Source organism: Limulus polyphemus, unplaced genomic scaffold (genome assembly GCF_000517525.1).
Source record: "Limulus polyphemus unplaced genomic scaffold, Limulus_polyphemus-2.1.2 Scaffold590, whole genome shotgun sequence".
Classification (NCBI taxonomy): Eukaryota; Metazoa; Arthropoda; class Merostomata; order Xiphosura; family Limulidae; genus Limulus; species Limulus polyphemus.
In genome coordinates this window covers 313,083-329,827 of record NW_013666200.1, presented here as the reverse complement: position 1 = coordinate 329,827, position 16,745 = coordinate 313,083, and the positions used below count along the sequence as shown (strand labels likewise).

The 16,745-nt window shown below is 33.4% G+C and overlaps 2 protein-coding genes across 7 annotated transcripts in view; both read left to right on the top strand.

Moving 5' to 3' along the window:
• Positions 1 to 4,112, top strand: part of LOC106459309 (RISC-loading complex subunit tarbp2-like) — a 54,215-nt gene extending 50,103 nt beyond the window's left edge. For 3 of the 6 annotated variants that reach the window (XM_022385765.1, XM_013918920.2, XM_022385770.1), the window contains 2 exons: positions 1,025 to 1,254; positions 1,785 to 3,989. In XM_022385765.1, the coding sequence (XP_022241473.1) occupies positions 1,025 to 1,161 (137 nt within the window). In that variant the 3' untranslated portion in view covers positions 1,162 to 1,254; positions 1,785 to 3,989. Of the gene's footprint in view, positions 1 to 1,024; positions 1,255 to 1,784 lie in introns of all 6 variants that reach the window. The other 3 variants (XM_022385767.1, XM_022385766.1, XM_022385768.1) reach the window with 2 other exon arrangements.
• A 1,578-nt stretch (positions 4,113 to 5,690) lies between these two features.
• The window catches only part of LOC111085745 (transmembrane ascorbate ferrireductase 1-like), a 57,894-nt gene continuing 46,839 nt past the window's right edge, over positions 5,691 to 16,745 (top strand). Inside the window, exon 1 of the mRNA XM_022385763.1 lies at positions 5,691 to 5,953. Within this exon, the coding sequence (XP_022241471.1) occupies positions 5,943 to 5,953 (11 nt within the window). The 5' untranslated portion in view covers positions 5,691 to 5,942. The remainder of the gene's footprint in view (positions 5,954 to 16,745) is intronic.

Genomic DNA, 16,745 nt, shown 5'->3' with positions numbered 1-16,745 from the left:
ATAAAGTTAGTACAGAAAATGAAACCCAGCACAAACATCTGACTTGTCACAATCTAGAAAATAATATGTAAATCTTTTCAGCACGCATGCATTTGATAGCTTTTTCTTACTCCAAATTATTTACTTTTTTCATAACTTTTAGAATAATTTTAATTAACATTAGCATTTTGGTATGGTAAGTCAGTCTTTGCAGATAGTTCTTTGTTCAAATAACTTATGCATGCATTAATTAAACTATGATTACTTATATTTAAATAGCTCTTAACCTTATAAATAATTAAAATATTCAAAGTACAAAGGTAAGTGTAAGAAGGCATAGATTGTAAACATATTTTCACCCTTTCATTAATTTCTCTTTCAGTACTTGTACAATATGTGCCCATTTTTTGACCAGCTGACATACATATATTTGTGTACATTTCAATGGAGTATTTTTTTATACTTGCATGAAAATCTATTAAACTTTTATAACACATTTATTGTTATATGAATTACGTTTAAGGTGGAATTTTGTGTCCAATTTAAAGATAGTTTTTTCAGGTATGCTGTTACATGAAAATTGTGCTTATTGAACTTGCTATTTGGTGCTAAAAGGTAGAGCACTGACAAACATAACCAGGTGATATCTGCTTGATTGGTTGTAATTATTTTGATGATTTTTAGTTACTTGTTCAAGACCATTACAGAAAAAGAGTAGCATAAACAAGTATAATTGCATATAAGAAGGAATTTATGAAAATGTCTGAGGAATAACAGTTACACTTGAAGTGAAGGCCTTGCCTTCAGTTAGTTCCCTGAATATTCAAAACTTCGAATCTTTAATATATTTTGTATGGTAATTTTTTCATTTTAAAAAGTTTGTCAAATGTGAAATGAATTAACACTTAAGATCACAATTAAAAATATAACTTTCTGAGCTCAATGTTATCATATGCATAAAAGTTTATCTAAAAGTAAGCTCCCTGCTATTTTGTTTTTTGAATGGTGAATCAAATTATCTGATAATACCTATATTTATTTTCAGACAATTATCAGTGTCTAGTTCATCTTGGATCCCTTCCAGCAGCAGTTTGTTTTGGAGTTGGGAAATCCTCAGATGAAGCCAAAGAAAATGCAGCCAGAAATGCTCTTCAGTATTTACGAATCATGACAAGAAAGTGACTCCAAGTCAGCCAGTATTGGTGCCTCAAACGACAAAATGTTGGCAACATGAAAGCTGGATGAACAGCCATCATTGTATTCTGTTTTTTGCAGGTGAGCCATGATTTTTAATGAACATCAAAAATAAAAAATGTATATATATATACATTAAAATATTTAAACTTAACCTAATGTTTCTACAATCTAGAAGTAATGAAAAAATTCATATTTGAGATATCTTTTGTCTTTTGAATATCTTATCATTTTGTTAGAAACAGCTTTTTTTGTTGTTTGATCTATTTAGATAAGATTTTACTATGAAAAATGTTGACCAAAAATTTATTCAAGAGTAAAATGACAATGCAGTTGTATTCTCCTACAAATAAAATGTATTTTGTATAACATTAGTTGTGTATATTGAAATTCTAACCTTCTGTTCTTTACATGAGAATGATGATACCTTCATTTACTGGTTTGATAAGTCTGAAAACTACATAATACTTCCTTTCCCTGATCTATTTTTTATTCATAACGATACAGGAAGTATGATATGTTAGGTTTAAGATTTTTAGTAAACTAAATGTGACAGCTCGTTTTGTTACACATTTCTCTACTTAATCTGAAGGTTTCAACTTCTTTTCTAGAAAGAGCACCAGCATTTTGAAGTTTGAGGGACTGACAAATGGATTTGAATTTCACCTTTTACTGGCTGAAGTATACTGTCTAGGTTATTGAGCCACCATAAGGGTTGGCTTTTCCTTCTTCTGCTCTCACTACTTGTTGTTTTTTTTTTAATTTTTTATTCAAAGACAGCAAAATCAGTGACATTCAGTAATATGTCATCATGTGAATTTCTAATTAGTTCTTGCAAATTTGTGAGAAATATTTGGAACTTTTTGCTGTGGCACTTATTCTGCATCTGTTTCTGAGTGTTTTGTGGAGTGAGAACAGAGGAGGGAAAAGCCAGTATGTGCTAATCACATTAGAATGCTGTCAAAAGTCTTTCATGAATTACAGGAACCTTTGTTTATGAATGTGTTGATCACCTTGGCAACCAGTGAGTGCTATGCTAGTACAAACAACTGTACTATGAACTTTAAAGATTGTAGAAGATCACTTTAACGACCAGTTCTATAACAATAACAATGTATGCATCAGCAAAATTATTGGCCCCCCTCCTACTTCCTCACACACATATTTTAGTCCCAAATCCCACCCATAGATTTGTGTTATTTATAATGAATGAAAAATATCACATACACAAAATTAATTTATATCTCCAGATATTTCTTTAAGTAATAGAAAGTATTATTTTTATAACCAGGGCAAAAAGAAATAAAAATAAAGAGAAAAGTAGAGATCCAAAATGTAGAAAGATTATTTATTCATTTTCTGGGATACTTTATTTTTGTATTCCTGGATGGAAAGGAGATCTGTAATGGGTAAAATGTTTAAGATAGCTCTAAAGATTTTTTTTTTATTCCACACAAAAACAGAGGAGCCCTTTTCGTCAGTATGGCTTTCACAATTTCTATCCCCTCTCTAGCCCATTAGTGAACAGTCATTTTAAGGTCCTGATTTTAACAGCTCTGGAACTAAAGGAAAGTATATTCTCGATGGTAGCAAACAGTATTGATCAATTAGATTTCTTGTTACTAATTTGTAAGTGGAAGTAACTGACCCAAATCAATAGGAAGTGTCAGGAATTAGCCTTCCAGAGATCTCAAAAGGTATTGATCAATTAGATTTCTTGTTACTAATTTGTAAGTGGAAGTAACTGACCCAAATCAATAGGAAGTGTCAGGAATTAGCCTTCCAGAGATCTCAAAATATCTGGATGACTCTCCATTATCAATTCATTTGGATCAGCCCTTTTTAAAAATCCTGGATCTGCCTCTGCTGTCAGTGGTGAGAAACATCGTAATAGCTATGCTGTTAAATGTAATTATTTCAGAAGAAAATTGTAATGCTCCAGGTCATTACATTAGTATCAATGAATAAAAATTTATGAACAAGCTGTGTTACCAAGGTGAGGCAGTGCATCTTTAACATACTGTTTCTCTTGACTGGTTTTTGGCATATCTGTTTATGGGTTGTTAGCTACTTTATGCAGTAGTTTGATTGTTAAAAACATTCAAGTAATAGAATTTCCAACTGTTTATTGAGTGGTATGGAAATTTCATAATGACTATAAAGTTTAAACAAATCATTTTTTTTTATAACTCATGCAATTAAAAGTCTTTTTGTTGTGTGTTACTATATAATCATTGGGTACATTTTTGCAAGGTAACTTGCATTATAAAAGTAATTGTAGTTCTTTAGCTAGAAAAGTATATACAGTATATTAAATAATTAACTCTCTTTATGATCATACTTTAGGATAAATAATTTTTGTGATTATTTACTTGGTAGATTCTGAAATAATTATGTAACTTCTAAATTTTATAGCACTTCGTTGTTTCTCATCATTTTCATGTTAATATGTTATATTTTGGTTTCTAAAAATTAGCTCAATTTTGTATTGATTCAAATTATTAACCTTATCTAAGGAAACATAAAAAGTGTAAATACCAATAAAAATATTTTATGCATTAATAACTGTGTATAGGTAAAACAAATAACACTGTGTGTATTGGGTAAATTATGGCTAAGTCCAGAAAAATAATTAAATTTACAGATTATTTTAAAATGCACTTTTAAAGAACATTAGTGGATAGCATATTCTTTGTTCATTGTACATCATATAACAGTCTTGTCTAACAAGTTATTTAGTAAATAAATTATCCTTTTGTGATAAACATAATGTGTCATTTCGATTGTTCATGACATTCACTCTTGAAATCAAAAACAAATCTGTAAAGTTTATAAATTTCACTTTGTATTATTTTTAATCTTGCTCAACAGTGAGCAGAATAAAGCTGTTCATCATACTTCAAGATCACCAATATCACAGATAACTCATTGTGTAGCTTTCTGCTAAATAACAACCAAATCTTTCAGCCATGGGGGCGTTAAAGGTAATGGTTCATCACACTATTCGTTGATAAAGAGTAGCCCAATAGTTTGCAGTGAGTGCTGTTGCTTAGCTACTTTCCTCTAGCACAGTGGTCGGCAACCTATGACCCGCTAAATTTTTCAATAAAAAAATAATTGACCCGCGATCAAAAAAGGTTGCCGACCACTGCTCTAGCATATAACTTATAAATTAGGGACGGCTATTGCAGATAGCCATCGAACAGCTTTCCTCAAAATTCAACAAACAAACAAACGAAATATCAAAAATGTAATTCAAATATTTTTCATATCAATGCCTTTTGAAATCTGCTATCTATTTGTAATTAGCTCTACTGTAATATTTATAGAAAAAATAAAACTTTTGACCAAAGTTGTTTTACTTGACATTAACCAGCTGGATAAAATATAATTCATAATTTATTTACGATTCGTTTTTATAAATAGAGATGCAATTTTAGCAAAACGATTTATATTACATACAATTTTGCAGATTCAATGAGTGAAAAGTACTTGGTTTTCATCGAAAAGATAGTAGTCATTTCCTCGGTATACTTCTGTCGAGTGAAATTTTCGTCTTACGTCAGTCAAGTTTGTGATGTCACATACCGATTTTTAAATTATCACTCAGTACGAGTTTACCTAAGTATCGCTAACAATAGTGATACTCGATTGATAAATAATGCAATCTACTCAATTTTTGTAATCCTAAGTTGAACTTTAGTAATTATGCTGGAATGAAATTTATTTATATTGAAATCTACTTCGAAAGACATATTCTTAGGTAATACACTGTAATCCTTTCCAGGAAGTAAAGTTGTGACTAGACTATTAGCTTAACCTTTATAAATTGTAAATTAATAAGAGAAATGTGCTTTGCGATAGTTTATAAGTATTAGCATAAAATAGTCTTCAAAACTTGACATTTCACACATAACATAACCTTGGAATTGTGCCTTGAGATAATATTAAAGGATTGGCCACAATGAAATATCTGTAGCTTGGAATTAAAAAATAGACATTGTTCCCGATTGTTTTCTTGTGTGGTTGGACAGGTGGACAACAATGAAATGTAGGAAGTTTCGGCACTTAATATATTTATGTACTGATTTTTATTTTTATATATGTTTGCATAGTTCGACGATATCGGACATATTTAGTTAGCCATTATGGTAAAACAGCACTGAAAACCACTGTTTATATTTTGGTATATTATAGATATCGGAAACACAAATATATATTTTCGTTAGATTATTATTAATGTGCAACCAAGTAATAAGGACGCGGCAATACACGTGTATCTTGGCAATGAACACGCCGAACTTCGGTTAGTCGTATCAACCACAAACGTAGAAATGAAAAACGCTAAAATAGACTATAGACATTAAAAGAAGTACCGAGTGTATTTGAGATATTTCAACAACAAAAATTAGTTAAACGAGTTACAACATCAGATACTAGCATGTTTATCTGTCAAGAAACCTGTTGGCCAAGTTTGTCTTTCATTTCTTGACTATTGACACTTACGTGGCCTATTATTTCAATCCAGGTTCTCGTTACTTGGATACTGTACTATTTATCCTGTAAAAACGCAGCGACTGGTCACGTGTGAAGGGGAAGGAAAACTCTGCAAGTGTAATTTACGACGAGGCAAACAGAATGTTTTCATCAGTTAATTGAACCACTGTATGTCTAAACGTGTTTAGAAGTCTCGTATTTTGTTCCTCGTTCTAGTTAGAAAAATCATAAGATTTCTATAGTTTCTGGAGCCTAGCTTATTTAAAACCGAAATGGGTTCAAAGTGAGTATACAATAAATGTTTATTTTATACTACTATGATTTATATCTAATTAGAGATATTTAACTTATGCACGTGTTAAGATCATATTATTACTATAGTAAATTTTAAACCTTAATCACTTGCTAATTTTTATTTGAAACAAGCTTTACCATTTCAAACATTGTGTTTTAAAGTTGCTATTGACACCGATAAGATGGCAATTAAAAGTAAAACCACGATAACGCTACTGACACAGATAACAGTAAATTAAACTACAGGGCGGGAAGTCTATGAAAATTTCATATGGTTTGCGAACTGTTATAATTCTCCTCCTTTCTTTTTAAGTGATCAGCACTAGTTTTAAATTTCCGCTACATGTTGATATTCTTCCCTATTATTGCAACTACTGCTAGTATCAATCGGCCCATGATCACTAACGTCAAATTTTGTGACTAATCACGTGAAATATTGGGGTTAATCAGGCTGGCTAAATTAAACTTCGTGCCGATATCAATGGCTTTTCTTGTCTGTGACAATAACAACGGCCATTTTAAAAACGAGTGATAAAGCAGTCATATTTTCATAAACCGATAAAGTATTATTAAGTAAGTCGTTCGTGTAAAACCAGACATTAAGTATAATTTACAACCTTGAAGTTGAACTAAGCGGAAGAACATTTTAATATGCATAAAATGGGGCAGCGTAATACTAAGACTTCCTAACATATTTAGTTTTCTGTTTCGAGCAGCACTAGATTTTTCCATGTGCACTTGATATTTCAGGTTCAGATGAATGGTGAATAAGATAGGCTAATTTTTTTCGGGCGAAAATAGTTCAAGATAAAAATTAAATACGATTTTAGATATACAGTTATAATATTTGTTGGGCCAACGGCATTTTTACCTCTATGTTTGTTCCAGTGGTTCCTCCAGCTAAGTAAAGCTAGAGTAGGGCCTAAAAACATCGCACTAGTGCTAATTTAACTTAAGTACTTTAAGTTTTACGTGATGAGCAAAATTAAAAAAAAAGGGGGCTTTAACGACCGAGGTATATCTATAAAAATTTAACAACGTTATTTGATATTGTATACCACGCAATAAAAAGTTAAAACATATGACTATTTTAACTGGGACTGTTTTATGATGTTACAAGGATTAATGTACCATCAAACTTCAGTCGAATGGTTAAAAACACGTACTAAAATTTTTCAGCTCACGGTGAGGATAGCGTGAAATAATAAATAAACTATAGATGGAAGAAATACTATTTATTATATATCTTTAAAACGTGTACAGTTTATACAACATCTTACCAATGCCAGTAGACTTGTCCAAGAACACTTACTGAAATGTGTACACTGACTGGTCACATTATTTATTCCCCCCCCACCACACACACATATTTGTTGAACACTCCATTTGAGTATTTGCCTGAATTTAGTTAATGTAGAGATGTTATATAGTTGTTAGTCTGCCAGACAATGGAAAAGAGCATGAGAAAGTGTTTATTTTAGCAGGAGTGTGTGCGGTGGTGAAAAAATCGTAATGGTAAAAATATATATCCTTTGATACAATCTTGACCATTTCTTTGGCTTGCTGTTTAAAGACATCTGTCATTAAAGTCTATCAACACTGGCAACTGACAGTGAATACATTCACAACTTGGAAAACTGTGGCCACAGAAGATGGTTGGACAATCTTATGAAGTACAACAGATGTTAGGCTGTTTTGTTCAACTGTGATCGGGACTTCATCAACATGCGAAAGACATAACCAAACCATCTAAAAGCAACCGACAACAAATTCAGCATCTGGTATTTTCGGGTATAAACAAAAAACTGGATCTTGAGTTGTGCATAGTGAGTAAACTGTAGATATTAAATATTTAGAAGCGAGTTATGTAGCCTGAATTGAGTTTCACCCCCTTTTCTTATATGCCCCCAGTGGCACAGCGGTATGTCTGCAGACTTACAACGCTAGAAACCGGGTTTCGATACCCGTGGTGGGCAGAGCACAGATAGCCCATTGTGTAGCTTTGTACTTAATTCCAAACAAACAACTCCTTTTTTATATTGAATGGAGAGAGAAAAGAGGTATTTCATTCTGCTCATATTGTTCCGACAATGCAAGTTAGTAGAGTTGTTGTGATAATGCTCATGACAGGTGCTGATTTTTAGCCGGGGCATAGCAGTTCACAGAACGGGACTGAGTCCTTTTTTTGTTGTTGTTTTTTTCAAGCACAAACTTTTAGCTCACAGCTCTGTCATCTCTTGGCGGATTGGAGATCTAATTACAATTTTAGATCCAGGAGGTCAAACCCATTCGATTGAAATATTTGACCACGATCAAGGTCTCATAGATTAATTTACTCTAATACTCCCAAAAATAATTTCAGTTTTAGGGTAGCCTGGTAAAGATCCTGATGAGTAATAAAAATTGAATCGGGTATACGCGCGCCCCACGCTTGGTATTCCTGGCGCACAAAAATGTAGCTAATAAAAGGGGGGGGGGGTATCATAGTATAATTTCAAGTACCACGGCTGTTGAGGATTCCCTCTTGTTTTAGAAAGGTGAATAATATTCAGCGTATCTGAATGTTTTAGCATCAGGAGCTAGATATGAAATCTGCGTTACCTAATAAGCGTTCAGAATCTTCTATTAGCATGAGACTCGAGCTTGCTTCGTAGATTTTAGTGTTTTGTTAGTAATGGTGTCAAGGATAAGTACTAGATTCAGTGAATAAATGGATTGGTTTAGACAGGTTTTGTTCTGAAAAGTCTGTGTTTCAGGTTTTTCACTTCGATATATCTAGTACTGTAAAGCAGTGTATACAGTAAAAAATGTTTACCTTGGATTAGACATAAAATTGAAAAAGGTGTTGAGCTTTTCAAATACTGCCGAGAGTTCCTAAATGGTAGTAAAAATGGTGTGATATGTGAGCTTAGTATACGTTTTCTCCCTGTTTTGATTATACCAATTTTTTAATTTTTTTTTCCATTATCTGGTTTCGGTGCTGTAATGGAGGCAACAAGTGGTTAGAAAAATCGTTAACATTACCTTGTTGTAATTGATTGGTTATTATTGTTCTCTCTTTAGTAGGTATTACCTCTTTTTCTCGAGAGGATATTGCAATAGCTTAAAGCATCCGGGTTAAAAGGGTTGACACTAATATTTTTTGCTGGTCACGAGGTAACACGATTGATTTTGCAGTCATGGTCTGGTTTTAGGTTTATTTTGCCCTCCAGTGGCACAGCAGTATGTCTGTGGACTTCAACGCTAGAAACCGGGTTTTGATACCCGTGATGGGAAGAGCACAAATAGCCCATTGTGTAGCTTCAACTTCAAACAAACAAACTTAAGTTCTATTTTAGATCTGGGAGGTTCAGGTACAACAGAGACATCTTTCTCTCTCGTTGACGACTTATTTATAATTATTTCGCTGTTAATTTGTTTCTTAATTTATTATTAGGTCACAAAAATGCTAGATTAATTACCCCTTTTGGATCAGGGTTTTTACCATACTTACACACAAACTGATACATTTTCTACGCCTTGCCCATGGATGTAAACAATTGTATCGTTATGTGTTTATATCACCTCGTTTTATTTGGTAGTGCGAAGGTCCTACACATCACCAGGCCCATACGCAGAATGTTTGAAAGGGGGGTTCTAAACTTCTAATTTGTGAGATAAAAAACCAACACATATTGTGCGAAGTATTATCAGCATGCTAATGTTACTGGGCTCTGTGGACATGTCCCACCCCCTATAAAATTTGAAAAAAATAGGTGCTATGAGATTAAACGTGGAAGCAATTTTGTATGAAATATAGCTGAAGCAATTGCGTGGCTGTTCACATAAAATCCACAAACATCCAGTAAAAAGTCAAAAAATCATTCTGTTGTAACACTGCCTGCATAGGGAGCTAGACTTAAATTAGCATAAATACGTATGTTTTACTAAAGTAAAGTACTATACTATCTACATGCAGAGTAGTTATTAATTGTTAAATTGTATTACTAATTTAAAGAATTTTGTATAACAACAGTATATTAGCTATTTCAATCATTAGCTATCATATATGTACACGTATGCACTACTGAAATAACATGTTATTATTCTCCATTTTTCTGAGGTGCTTTTCTATAAATAAATTACACACAGTTCCAGTATTAACAGGAGTGTCATAATGACTATATATTAAAACTAGAGCACTCAATCTTTCTTTGGTTTCTGTGCACTTCATGTAATTATTCAACCAGCGGAGAGCAGATACCGAACGTCATAAACTTAAGTGGCAGTATTTTTTTATTTTATTTTAGATCGAATTTCATTTATGTGCTTTGACTATCTTAAATTTGGATCGTAGGTCAAACTTGAAACTTTTGTAGATGTGGAAGTCTGGAGAAGGGTTCCATTTAAGCATAATTCGGATTGGTTTTAGTTGATTGGAAACAATAAAACTAGTTGTATTTTTATTCAGTATTTTTTTTTAGAGTATTCAGCATGATATTTAATCGATTGTAGATTTTTAGCGGCTATCGAGGGTGTGGGGAAACTCTTCTAGGTTGCTACATCGTCCGCGAATTTAGAATCAAAGCAGAAATTTGGATCGGTTAATTACACATCGTTGAAATACACGATGAATAATATATGGCTAACCACCCCTCCCTGGGGAACACCTATCTCAGGAGTAGGTACCCTCCGTTTTAGCTATATTTCCTATTTTCAAAGAAGTTGGACAACCAGCAAATAATATTGTGCGGTAGTTCCATTTCTGACATGCGGAACCTGAATTAATTGTGCTGTACAGTGTCGAAACCTTTCTCTACATCGAGAAAACAGACGACAGTGCATTCTTTTTTATTTTGTTAAAACTATCTATTATGGTTTGGTAATTAAGTGATCTTTTGTTTTGCAGAATTTTCTGAAACCATTTCGGCTAATCTGGATGTGACTTGTTTTGTGTCTTGAGTGCTTTTAATGTAAACCAGAAAAATTGGTGTACATAGAAGACGATTTGAAAAACATATTCGGTAACTTAATTATAAAAATGATTATTCATGTCTCAAACGTCATATGTTTTTAAAGTGTTTTTTTTTTTTTAATTGAGGTCTGATTGCCACTGTCTTTCGCGTGTTTGTGTGAGCTACTTTATTATCATGTTGCAGGGTTGAGTATGTGCAATAACTTTTGTTGCTGTTTGTATATTGTTTAAGGTGTGACAAGAAGAGCTTAGGGTCACACTGATTGTTGAGTTTTAAACAAAAGGTGTCCCATATGGCTCATTTTAATTGTTTTACTTCATTACGTATTTTGTTTCGTGATGCAGTTACTGTGTTTTTAAGAGTGGATCTCGGGAGTTCATGTACAGTTGTCTAAGATTGCGACGTACCTTTGTGATATTAATTTAAGTCTGTATATGGTTTCTAGGTGTTATAGTTATTGCGTTGTGTGTATACGTTTAACCCTCATCAGCACGCCTTTGAAAAGTTACGTTACAATAGTGTCATATTGATCCAGGACTTCTGCTTGACAATTACATGAACTGATATAAAGTTGAAATTTAAAAAAAAGCAAATAAACATGAAGTTATGTGAGTAGATTTAGAAATAGCAGGAAGGCGTTAGGAGCAAAGCTACGGACTGTGAAGAATCATGTTAATCTGTATATCCAGCTACTAACTGAAATAAATCGCAAAAGGTAGTAGCGAGAAGAATTTGTTAGGGTAATGTTTTTCAGACAGTTTATTCAATCATTTCCTCCTTTGTTACGTATATAATTAATTGACAAGAATCCTTTACTCTTACAGAAGTGGCTTAGTTAAGTGTACAGTATTGCAAGGTGCAACATAAATAAAGTATTTCCTAGCTAGATAGGAATTTAGGTCCTGCCATCTGGGCAGGTAGTGAGTTATGTGAACCCACACAATCATTCCTCAGAGCATGGTACGAAGACAGGTTCCAGTAGAATGCCAGGAACTGTTAGGTACTGTGTTTATGGTGAATTAAGCACATTGCTAGAAATTTTGGAACCAGGATTATAGATGTTAATTAATAAACAAACAGTGTAGAGTAAGATATAATTTTCATATTAAAATGTAATCTGAGCTCTGGAAGAACGAAAAATAAACATCCTGAAAGTTGCCATGGTTGAATATAGTGGGCGCTTGTTAACATACACAAAACACGAATTTGTACCAAATATGTTTTGTTGAACAACAAACATATATTAGTGGGATACACAATTACGGACTTGCTGTTTTATTAGCTATTTTCACCATGCAAAGTATATGAGTAAAAGTGAACAACATTATAGCAATAACTTACAAATAAACTCGCAAAGCTAACCACATAGAACAAGCTGAGAAACGTACTAGTCCACCAGAGATAAATAAATAAGTCGTAGATAAATTGAATGCAATAAAATGTTAAAGCTTTGCAAAAACGGCAAAAAACAACATTCTTTATCAGTGAGAACATTACCAAAAATGGCAGTAAAAGAAAGATTCAAGTAAGAGATTGGGAAGTCGCTCAGTCATGAAGATAGTATTTTATTAACTTTGCTTAAGATAAAACTCTAGCAGAACACTTCATTATTAATAAAATGTGGAAGAGGCTGCTAAGGAATTATTTCTGGACTGGCATTTGGAAAGATTTGGTCAATCATGTTAATTCTTGCATTGAATGTCAGTAAGTAAACGTGATGACACAAAGAATGCTTTACTATAGACTCTACCTTCTGTGGATAAGCCATTTCAAGAGTAACAGTTAATCTCATTGGTCCTTTACCTACTATATGTTTGAGTAATGTTATTATGCAACACGTTATTTTGAATCTTAACATCATCCTCAACTTAAGCTGAAACAGTAATTAGTGCACCGTTGGTAAATACCACAGAGTTTGCATTTCCACCAGAGATTTTAACCAAATAAGGTCCACAGTACGTATGAAGCTGTGATTGAACTATGAGATATACAACTATGAAATATTTTAACATGTGCCTGTTACTCTCAATGTAATCGGTCTGTTTGAGTGTTTTTATTTGCCGAGTTTTTTTTTTTCAGTCCAAAAGAAGGTTGTAGTGAAATTCAAAACCTTGGAGAGCTTTGTGTATACGCTTTTAAAATAGACAATAATATACTGCACGAGTGTCAGATTCACCAAGAAAAGAATTACCACAAAGTATTTGTCATAAAATCGGAAGAGTTTATAAAGAATTTAAGAGAAATTTTAGTACTATTTCATTTACACAGATAGTTGGTTAAAACTAGTTCTTTGTCCCTGTTGTGAAAGTACAAGGTGGTTATAAAGAAAGTTTCATAGTTCTGCACTTCATATCTCACACACTGTATGGCATAGGAAGGTGAAATTTTACAGATGTGGAAAGGGTATCATGCAGATGTAAAATATCACAAGTGTCTTATTTTGCCACCGCGGACATCATTATGACTTAATGTCTGATCAACCATAGAATCTGTTCCAAATGTGCTTCTCCAGAACCCAGAATGCACTGCATCAGTGTGACAGCAGACATTACAACAACAACACACATTTCATCTGGTATGCTGGCCACTTCCTAGACAACTGCATTATTGAGGTCTGAAATTTTATAAGATTTCCCATGGTACATACGTGATTTCGGGTACACCACAACCAGAAATTGGCTAGTGCTATGTCAAATGAATGAAGTAGCCAATCACAATGAAAGTGGCGTAAACTGATTCTATCATGAAAATGCTCCTGAAAGACGTGTTTCACTTGGTTACCAATATGTGGAAGGGCACCATGCTGCATGAAAAACACAATGTCTTTCACATTTCCTTGCTGCAGCATTAGAATCACATTGGTTATGAGCACTGCATGTAACTATGCAGAATTGACTGTTCAAGTTTGCAGTCCATTGTGCTGATGTTTCTTCAAAACAGTATGGTCCAATAACAAAGTTAGCTGTGGAACCACACTATTCTATCACCTTAATATTATGGAGGTTTGTAGGAAATGTTACGTGTGGATTAGTTTACGACCAAATAACGTAGTTGTGCTTGTTGAATCTTCCAGAAAAGATGGAATGTACTTGATCAGTCCATGGGATATTCGAAGATCATCAGTCATGGATTTCCATTCTTGTCAAGAACAGCAATACATATTCAACACTCAGGTTAAATCTATCTCCTTCATAACTTGGACATGATGCAGCTTTTAAAGAAACAAAGTTGACAGAAAAGCTTTACAAAGAGATGAAAATGGTAAATACAGACACCGGGTAACATAGCATGCGCTGCTGCATCCATGTGCACTTGTGTTGGGTTGTTCTGTTATGGCATAGCTGACCTCAACAATAATTTCATTAGGTGTGTTTGTGGCCTGCTTGTACGTGGCTTATCACAAGTGCAGCCTGTGTCCTCAGTGTTTTTGCTTATTAACTTTCACACAGCAACACTGTAACAAGGTCCTCTACAGGTATTATGCACTCTTTGGTATTATTTGAAAGCCGCCTCGGCATAGCATCCTTTGATGTAATATTTCATTAACTCACCTCTCGACAGATTCAGGTTGGTTGGATAAGCGGCAATTCGATTGACAGGCCCATTTTTACCCATGGAAAATAAGCGAAAGAAACCACAGTGGCGCCCCTTTTGGCACCGTGTGACAACTGTGGCATTTGTATATGCATGATACGCTTAACACATCTATACAATTTCATCTTATTATGCCTTGCCGCTTGTGAGATATGAACTGCAAATCCTTTAGTATTGCTTTGTGCCCATCATAACATGGCATTAAACGAGCATCATAATGATATGGAACTAAACTTACAAAAACGTTATGCTAGAAGTTCATAACCAAAATGAAAATGATTTTAGAATTCTATTACAGTCAAGTTGATGCTCGAAAATAATTTAAACACACCCCAAGTATACTATTCTGATTAATAAAAACGCTATAGAAATGCCATGCTTGAAAGTTGTGTAAATATTTGTATATAAACACAAAACTGGTAAAGAAGGTAATAAATAAAGGTTTTTACAGTATTGTAGCAGGTGAGATACAGATTTTATAACTGAACTCTATGTGTAACATTTGTAGATATGGAAAATTGAAACTCAGGGAAGATTTGTTTATTTTAGTTTCATCAGTGCTGTGAATTTAATGGATAAAGGTATCTCATAGTCAATAATAAATACTCTTTCAAAGTCGATTTTTCTCCAGAGTCCATCAGAGATCAAGTTGGTGATGGAATTCTCAGTATGTCTGACGCACATTATGCTGATCATATGCTAAGCCTTGCACTCTCCGAATCTTGTGATATGTAATACATGAAACACTTGTTTAGTGTAATTCCCTATGCATCCTCTCTTGTGAAATATATCTGTGAAGCGAACCTGGCCTTTGAAAGATCATATCAACAAAACATTACCAAAAACAAAGGTAAAACGACTGAAACCACTCTGTGAAACTAAATGGATAGAGTATCATAAATCTGCTTTTATCTTTCACGAAATGTTCGCAGTTGTTGTGTTACCCTTGAAAGACATTATTTCAAATGTAGATTCTCAATCCTCAATTTAAGTCATTTGAATTTTCTACTCAGTGCAATTATCTGAATTTGTTTGTGTCATTGGAAGTGGACCTTTCATTTTTTTGCCATACGATTACTGCTTATTTAATCAACTGCAATATCCAGTAGTTAACCTCCTCCAGTCCTACAAAATGGTGAAAAGTTTACTTTCTGTTCAAAGTGAAAGAAAAGAGAAATTGAGTGACATTTTCGACAGTGCTGTCATATTTGCATATGCAAATTATATAACCATTAACATGCCATATCAAGAAGTAAGGCACACGTACAGAATGAACATGAGTCTTCTGATCTACGTGTGTACTGCTGTGATGTAGTCTCTATACCACTGTTAGATTACCTTTAAACAAAACTGAATGATCGCTGTGCTGCACCACTCTAAGAGCAGTTTCCAATCTCCAAAAGCTTATGCCTGCATTCTTAGGTCATTTCATTTTTGCTCAAGCTTTTTCGTGGCATATTTTCGTATGAATTAAACTTTCCTGTAATATTGTACGATTTGAAAGAAGAAGGTAATCTTTGGAGACACTGATAGAAAGAACATTCTACGATTAGCAGACCATCGAAAGCAATTAAAATTTTGATTCATTACAGTTTATCTTCCTAACATAAGAACACTTTTGAAGTTGTTAGGTATCATTCCTGTGATGACGTGTTCAGCAGAGGGATCCTTCTCAACATTAAGAAGGGTGAATATCTACCTCTTGTGAACGATGAGTCAGCCACTTCTCAAATGTCTCGATTTATTATCCATTCGTTTTCAAATTCTTTATTTGAAGGGATCATGTTATTCACACTTTAAAGCCTTTTCTACGAGGTAACGCCTCCAAAGTTAAATGGCAGTCTGCATGCGCCAGGCAGGATAGAGAGACTAAAAACCCAGCTTCCTTTAATAGTGTTCTCTGGTGGCTCAGTAGTACGTGTTACATATTACAATTTCGAAAGGTCTGAACCTGAGTTAACTGATAATTTAAATTTAGTAGGTAAATATATGCCGCTTTATCTCCAATTTATGACATTTGCCAACAAGATTGATACACACATTTTTCTTTTTTAACACAAATATGTTTTAATATACAAATAACAATACAATTTACAATAACAGTTATTACAAATAGTTATTACACACAATGATTTATATACAAATAACAATACAATTTACAATAACAGTTATTACAAATAGTTATTACACACAATGATTTATATACAAATAACAATACAATTTACAATAACA